Here is an 8282-nt window from a genome sequence, read left to right on the forward strand (position 1 = left end):
CTAGCTTCATCTGCTACATTTCCTCCACTTGTGTGATTGTGCTAACTCTACTAACATCCTTCACCTACCACTTCCTGAGGTGGCAGCTCCTCTATGCCTACTTCCTCTTCCTGGCCTTCCTTTATGATGCCCAGAAAAAAAAGAGGGGGTCTCCTGAGCGCTACGATGCCTTCATCTCCTACAATGTTGATGATGAACCCTGGGTTTACAGAGAAATGCTTCCAGTGCTCGAGGGAGAGCAGGGCTGGAGACTCTGTCTACACCACAGAGACTTCCAACCAGGTTCAAACCTCTCTCTGTCTCTGGCATTATTATGGCAGTATTTATTACATTCTGTCTATGCATAATCGTTTTGACTCGGGAATGTTTGGTATGTTTCCAGGTAAAGCCATCATAGAGAACATTACAGAGGCCATCTATGGCAGCAGAAAGACCATCTGTGTGATCAGCCATCGTTACCTGGAGAGTGAATGGTGCTCTAGAGATCCAGATGGCCAGGTGGGCTACCAATTATCTTGACATTTCACTGCAAAATCATGAAATGTATTCAAATCTGAAGGCCACATTTACTCACATGAAAGTGGCAGGACAATCTGTGCATCCTATTTTATGTAATTTGTGCTTAAACATTTTGAAAAATTCACGGTCCTGTGCAGGAAATTTCACATTTTCATATTTGTATTTATCAAAAACACTTTTCATCAGCTGTAGCCCTTTCAAATGTCTGTTCAATCATTCGTTCTGAGGTTTATCAAACATTCCATGTGTTGATTTGTGCTTCCACAATAGTTTGTCCAAACAAGTGGCTTAATGTAGTTACAGCGGGCCGCAGTACAGACACTGTATTTAGGAGGGGCACCCCACTATCAACAACAACCACGATTACCTACCGTTTGTTCAGAATGTATGTCACTGTTATGCAAAGCTTTACTTTAAATACATATTTATTGACTATGAACTTTTTTCACTGTAAATACATTTCACTTGTAGTAGATGAAGCCTTTTCTTGCTGTAAGTAGTTACTGTGAATAAGTCTTCACATAATGTAAATAAAGTTTGACTTACTGTAAAGCTGCTCTCCTCTCCTGTGTGCAGCTACCGTCTGTTTGATGAGAAGAAGGACGTATTGATCCTGGTGTTTCTGGAGGACATTCCAGCCCAGCAGTTGTCTCCCTACTTCCGCATGAGGAGGCTGGTGAAGAGACACACCTACCTGAGCTGGTCCCAGGCTGGACAGAACCCTGGACTGTTGTGGCAGAACCTACGCAGAGCTCTGGACACACCAGACACTGATCTGTGCTTGAATGAATAATCTCTTTCATTTATAGTTTGTGGTAACTGACCAAAAATGGGCTAGTTCTGATTAAAATATATGGGATCATTCTATTCAGTACCTCAAACATAAATGAACCCATTTAGACCTGGCACCCCATTATGTAACTATACCTTTCAAGCCGGGAACCCCTTTTGGGGTTCTTGTTGCTATGTACAGTACAGTATATAGGAACATCTTTTAAAAAATGTCGTTTTCCAGAAAACTTAGGTCAGGATTTAGAAGGCGTTTTTAAAATCGGCCTCAGGTCTAAATGGGTTAAAGCAAATTCAATACGAAATTTTAAAGCACCTCTTTGGGTATTAGGTTCATAGCCTATTTTCATTTTAAAAGTGCTTTATAAATGAAGTTATTATTAATGTAATTATTTTTCCTTTGCTGGTGTTATATCAACTATCACTTCTATCACTGAAAATCTCTAACATTCAGAGGTCAAATAAAGGTCCATTATTTGACATCCTATTGTACTACAATTGGTTATTTTATGTAGTAGGGACCATATACTATTATAGGGAAAATTAGACCAGTTTGCTACAAGCTTATTTCCATCTGAAGTCCCTGGACAGGGGGTACAGATGACATGCTATAAAATAGAATACCACAGCAAGACCAATACAATACAGGTATAGTTTCCAACGATATTTAAAAACAAAGTAGAGGCAAGTTGTTTTGACAAAAGCAATTACTGGTGAGTGCATGACTGTGTGATTTTAAACCAACATTTGTTGAAAATGGTGACGGTGGTAGATCTTCTAATCTTAACAGTTGTATTCTGACGCCCGGTTGGTCCGACTGGCCTTTTACAAGTAACCCTATCCCTAACCCTAATCTCACACTAATCTAACGGTCGGAATAATGGGATGTCGGAATTATCATTTAATTGATTTAACAGAAAGAGCGGATAGTTCAATGTTGTTGTCCTTGAGTCTCCCTGCTATATTTACATTTACTTTCATGACTTTCTTCATTACTCATTACTATATTGATCAGCTTTGATAATACACTGATCAAGATTAAATACCAGTAATACTTTCTCATTGGAAGGATTCATTATTCTCATTGTTTACATTACATATTGTGCTGTTAGTTTTGGCTTTGGCTATCATATTTGAATGATCATGTTGTTATTTTATCCTTATTATTATTCTTTTAAATTTAGAGTAGCCAATTATTTTTTACCCTCTTTTTTCTCCCCAATTTAGTCGTTATGCCAATTAATTCCTCCCCACACGCATTTTTGTGTTGTCACTGCTGTTGTATCCTAGACTGACAGTGAGGAGCCCCCACCAGGAGGACGTAGATAGAGCCTTCGTCCTACTCCTCCCGCGCAACCCTCTCTGCTGACAGGCTTTTACTATTATGTTATTGAATATATATCTTAGGTAATGATTATTGTCTTTAACTAAAATGTATCCCTTTTTTCATTTGTATTAATACATTCTAAAACATTTGACAAGGATATGAGGCGTCTCATGCACGATTCTTGTTGATTTGTTCATTTGATGATGTTTTGATAAAATGCATAATTGATTGAATTTGAAGTATTTATTGATTGTTAATATCTTATAATTTGCTTTAATGTGTTATGACTGATATGTTGGTATAATATCAGGCCCCTGTAAAAGTCAAAAGTCTAAGCTTATCACCGGTAATGACCCCCACCCCCCAAATGTTTACTGTATATCTTTCTTTTTTATTACTACTCGTATATATGATGTTTTTGCATATAACTGTATATTATTGTTTGTCTTTAAATGTCTCGAGGAATTGAATACACAGGACCTCACAATGGAAACAAGCCCTGGGCTTATTTGGGTTATACTTTTAGCATGCTTTTGTATAAATCTGTACCACCGTGCTTTTTTTTGCAAACTGTTAATAAAGCACTCAATCAATCAAATAAGTTCAATTGAATGCATTCAAATACATTTTACTGTGTTTTATTTGTGTCTACAATTTTAACTGTGTCAGATTTGTTTAGAAAATAATCCATTTGTTTAACTTCTTTCTTCTACTTTTGGCCTGGTTTCCAAAACATAATTCTGCATCTGGTATTTTAACCCCAGTTAAAAGGACATTGTCAAGGTTTAGTGAGACACTAATCTTGTACAGACAGCCGAGACTCAGGACACAGTGGATCACTTTTCAGTGTCGATGACATGCAAAAGGCCTGGGTCACCACATTGACACAATGAGGCCATAATGTATGTACAAGTCCAGCAGTGGCATGCATGTGTTAATTGTATCTGTTCATTGATCCAATGCCCAAGGAAGGGGGGGTGGTGCATGTGAGCTTTCATTTCCTCATCCTGATCTCCAACTGTGTGTGTGTGTGTGTGTGTGTGTGTGTGTGTGCCTGCCTGCCTGCCTGCCTGCCTGCCTGCCTGCCTTTTTTTCTCTCAAGTTGAGTGTTCTATGCTTCTATGGCTTATTCTGCAAATTACTTATAGTTTCTTCTTTCTTTTTTCTCTCTGCAAAACCTGGCCCTGTGTTATCGCTGCTTGCAGCTATATTTTCCCTTCATTTTCCTTCCACATTTCTAGCCAATGAAATCTTCCCCTCGGCTCATTTACCTGTTAGCCAATGAAGACCCGACCCTCACCCCTTTCCCCAGCCAATCAATGGGATGTTTACACTGCGTTGCGGCCCACACTGCACCAGACCACACATCGCACACCCTCGTCTTTAGTAAAAAATAAAAAATACCAAAACAAAGACGGTTTTAAGATGTCGAAAGCCTACTTTCCTTAGTGGGAACACTCAGAGCCCCCCACCTCACGTCTAAAATACACTTTTTGGCCAGAAAATAAAATATTTCACCGAAAGGGAAAAATCTGGTGAATAGAAAAATTCCACTGAGCGGATCTGTAGCGGGCGCAGTGGAATAACAAAAAAAAAATCCTTCCGTGAAATATTTTCTTTTCTGGCAAAAACGTGTATTTTAGAGGTGTGTGTGTTTCCCACTAAGGAAAGTAGGCTTTCATCATCTTAAAACCGTCTTTGTTTTGGTCAGTACCAAAAGTGTATTTTTTATTTTTACTAGAGATGAGAGGCTTTGTTTTGTTAATAAGTTACAGGAGTTCTTACTGTATATGGTGTGTGTGATATGAAATTTGAGTTTACCATAATCACAGTAATCCTTAATCATATTCCTTCATATTCAAGGGCTTTTGTAGAGGAATGAGACAGACTCCAGTCACTTTCAAATTAGAGCACTGCAGAGGGCAGGTGTGTGTGACTGTGTCCAGCTGACGCTCGTTGACGCTCGTTAATGTTATAGGCATCAAGGCAATTATGCTTCTGCACTGTCAAATGGGACAACATCTAATCTAAGATTAGTGGGTCTCATTCAAATGACCACTCATTCCCAGGACTTCATTGAAAGCCTAACAATATCACTGTATTTTATTAGATATTATATTGATATTATAGCTATTTTATTTTATTAGATAATGTGAGGTTGTTACCTGACAATTAGTTGATTTGTGTCGATATCTGACAATATTGGAATAAAAAAGTCAATATCGAACATCCTCTTTACTGATAATACAATGCTTTTTTGTCCAGCTCATGAATGTAGCCTGTGATAGTGTGATTAGTGAGTAACAATTAAGAAAAAAAAAACAATCTTAACCCATGGAATGGTGCATGAACCCTATAGAAAAAATAAGACTGGCACATCCGCTAAACAAAAGGTGCAGGACTAACAGTGGATTAATATTTAAAAAAAGAATCGAAGTTCGCACACTGTAATTTGCAAAAAGCTCCCAGTGGTGCATGAACCCCCCACCACTAGTGTGTGGGGTTGGTCTATGATGGACCCACCCGACACAATAGTGGTGGTCCCCAGGTTGCTCTTAGTCAGGATGGTGGTCCCTGGGTCAAAATCAGTTGAAAACCCCTGGTCTAGGGGAAATAAAGGATTCTCACATAACAGGTTGGCAAGTGAAGTTTTGTTTTTATTATTCTTTTTTGTTTTATTTTAGGTATTTGATTCTTTACAAAGAAGTGATTTTTAATACATGATTTTAAACAATAGGAAATAGCACCTGGCACAAAACAATAAACAAATAAACCAACCTAAACCTAACCTTGCTTTTAACCCTCTAACTAACCTAACCAACACCAAATAAAAATGACAGAACTCTAATCTAACTGCTCTTATCTAAACTACATCAAACGGTTGCGTTTACAAAACCCTGGCGCCAGTAGCTCTAACAATACCCACAACAGGGTTGTGGTTGGAATCAAGGTGAGTCTAACTGCTTGGTAGCAGTCAGATCAAACAATCAACCTAGGCTTAGACTCTTAACAGTACATTATCATTGTACGTTCAGACAGGGCTGGACTGGGACAAAAATTAGGTCCTGACATTTTGGCCCAGACCGGCCCACCACAACCAGCACGCAGATATAGTCTACCGCCCGCCCCGCCGAGGCACATACAAACACATGCCCTTAATAATGTAATGTATTGCCCAGCCTAACATTATTACCTGTGGAAGCGGGCTGAATATAAAGGGACACAGAAAGTAGGAGGAGCAGATTTACTGTGTGTGTGCGGGGAACGGTGAAGCTCCCTGTTGGCGCGCAGCCAGAGAACTCTGTAACAAACTGAACAATCTATAACTAGAAAAAGTGCTCCTCGGAGCACAGGTCTCCGCCAGGTCAGGTAGGTTATTGTGGGGCAGCAATGTTCAGAATTTGCCAATCAGGATGGAATATGAAAAATTGGACAGAATCATCTTGATCACTTGACTATAGAGATAATGGGTACCGATTTGCATGATTGGACAATATTTGTAGGAGTAATATAAAAAAGAAAAGTGTTGCAAAAATCGGCCTCCTGGTGGCGCTATAATAGGGCAATGTTAAAAGAGTGTTATTTGTTCTTCAACGTAGTGCGAATGTGCGTGCAAAGTGTCACCGCAATCGGACGCTGCGTTCATGATTTGTGGCATTTTGTTCAAAACGGGCCACTCCTGCAAACTTTAGATGTCAATGTTAGCCAATCAGGATGGAATATGATAAATTAAACAGATCCATCTTGATCACATGACTATAGAGATCATGTGTACCGCTTTGCGTGAAATCTGGATACATTCTGAAGGATTAAATGAAAACATTTGTTTTACATAAGTCGGCCTCCTGGTGGTAGCCTGGTAAACCCTCCCTCCGGAAATCTCAATTCCATTTCATTTCAGGAGTGATGAAATGGAATTGAGATTTCCGGAGGGAGGGTTTACCAGGCTATCCTGGTGGCGCTACGAAAGGCAAATGTGAAAAAAGCAGGGCAGATGTTTTTCCTTGGCCTCTAGGGAGTGTGCGTGCAAAGTTTCACGCAGATCGGTGCAGCTATAGTTCAAAACACAAATCGGCCTTTTATAGCGCCACCATGAGGCTGATTTGAAACATTTCAAGTGGCCAAGATTCCTCGGCCTAGTGGTAATGTGCGTGTGAAATCTCACGGAAATCGCAAGCTGCGTTCATGATCTGAGGCATTTTGTTGAAAACGGAGCAATCCTGCAAACTTTGGAAGCCAACCTTAGCCAATCAGGATAGAATATGGAAAATTGGACAGATCCGTGTTGATCACATGACTATAGAGATACTGTGTACTGAATTGCGTGATATTTGGATAAAATCTGTAGGAGTACTGTCAAAAAAAAATGTTTTGCAAAAAGCGGCCTCCTGGTGGCGCTATAACAGGCCCATGTGAAAATTTTGAGGCAGAGGTTCTGCTCTGGCATCCAGGGAGTGTGTGTTTTTATTGATTTTTTCAAGACATACACGTAACAACATATAACAAACTACACAACACCACAGACACTAGTACACAATATCAAGAGAATGAAAAAAAAAAAGAAAGAAAGATGAAAGAAAAATCAGTAAAACAGCAAAATCAAATAACTGGGAAGAAAGGGGGAAGGGAGGGGGGGGAAGAAAGGCAAATGGCTATACTACAATGGCTATATTGCAACAGTGGAATACACCTCCTCAAAATATGACAGGAACGGTTGCCAGACTCTAGTATACTTCTGAGTGGAGCCTCTGATTGTATATTTAAGCTGTTCAAGTTTTAAATGTGACATAACATCCGCCACCCAGTGTTTGTGGGATGGCGGAGCCGCTTTTTTCCAACTGAACAATACCAGTCGTCTAGCAAGTAAAGAGGAGAAGGCTATAGCTTCAGCTTGGTGATTCGCTATTGGTGTTCCCTGTGGGAGAACACCGAACAATGCAGTCACTGGATTGGGGTCTATAGTTGCCCTACACATATATGAAAAGGTACTAAATACCTCCGTCCAGAATGTAGTCAGTCTAGGGCACGACCAAAACATGTGGCTAAGGGTAGCTGGGTCCTGATTACACCTAACACAGGCTGGATCTAAATTGGGATAGAAAGTCGCTAGTCTACTTGGGGATAGATGCAACCTGTGTAAAACCTTGAATTGTATCAACCCATGTCTTATGCAAATTGAAGATGAATGTACCAGTGAAACTGCCGACTGCCAAATTGAAACGGGCAGATCCATCCCTAGCTCTTCCTCCCAAGCCCTTGCTACATGATTAAGCGACGGGGAAGCTACCCTCTGGATGCTGTCATATACCCTAGAAACTATGCCCCTGCCTCCCGGGTCCCAGCTCAAGCACTCATCCACCCAGGTACCTTGTGGAGTTGCCAGGGAAAAGTGTCTTATGATAAAACTGCGTACTTGTAGATATTTAAAGAAGCTCGATTGTGGAATATCAAAATCCCTCTTCAACTGCTCAAAAGAAATGAAGTGTCCCTCTTTAAAAAGGTCCTTCACACACTTAATTCCCCTCCTATACCAAAGCTGATAGGATGGATCTGTGAGAGAAGGAACAAAATTACAGTTCGCCCGGATGGGGGAAGTGATGAGGGCCTTTTTAAGTTTAAAGTGAATTCTGAACTGTGACCATATCCT

General features: G+C 40.1%; 1 protein-coding gene across 1 annotated transcript; it reads left to right on the plus strand.

Annotated features, from left to right (window-relative positions):
* The first annotated feature begins 268 nt into the window (after positions 1-268).
* LOC308091154 (toll-like receptor 13) lies at positions 269-2375 on the plus strand. The gene is made up of 3 exons (XM_080436554.1): positions 269-282; positions 383-498; positions 1096-2375. The coding sequence occupies exons 2-3, from the start codon at positions 491-493 to the stop codon at positions 1310-1312; spliced, it is 225 nt and encodes a 74-aa protein (XP_080292680.1). The 5' UTR covers positions 269-282; positions 383-490; the 3' UTR covers positions 1313-2375.
* The last annotated feature ends 5907 nt before the right edge of the window (positions 2376-8282 follow it).

The sequence above is a fragment of the Gymnoscopelus braueri genome (genome assembly GCF_963280865.1).
Source record: "Gymnoscopelus braueri genome assembly, chromosome: 1".
Lineage (NCBI taxonomy): Eukaryota > Metazoa > Chordata > Actinopteri > Myctophiformes > Myctophidae > Gymnoscopelus > Gymnoscopelus braueri.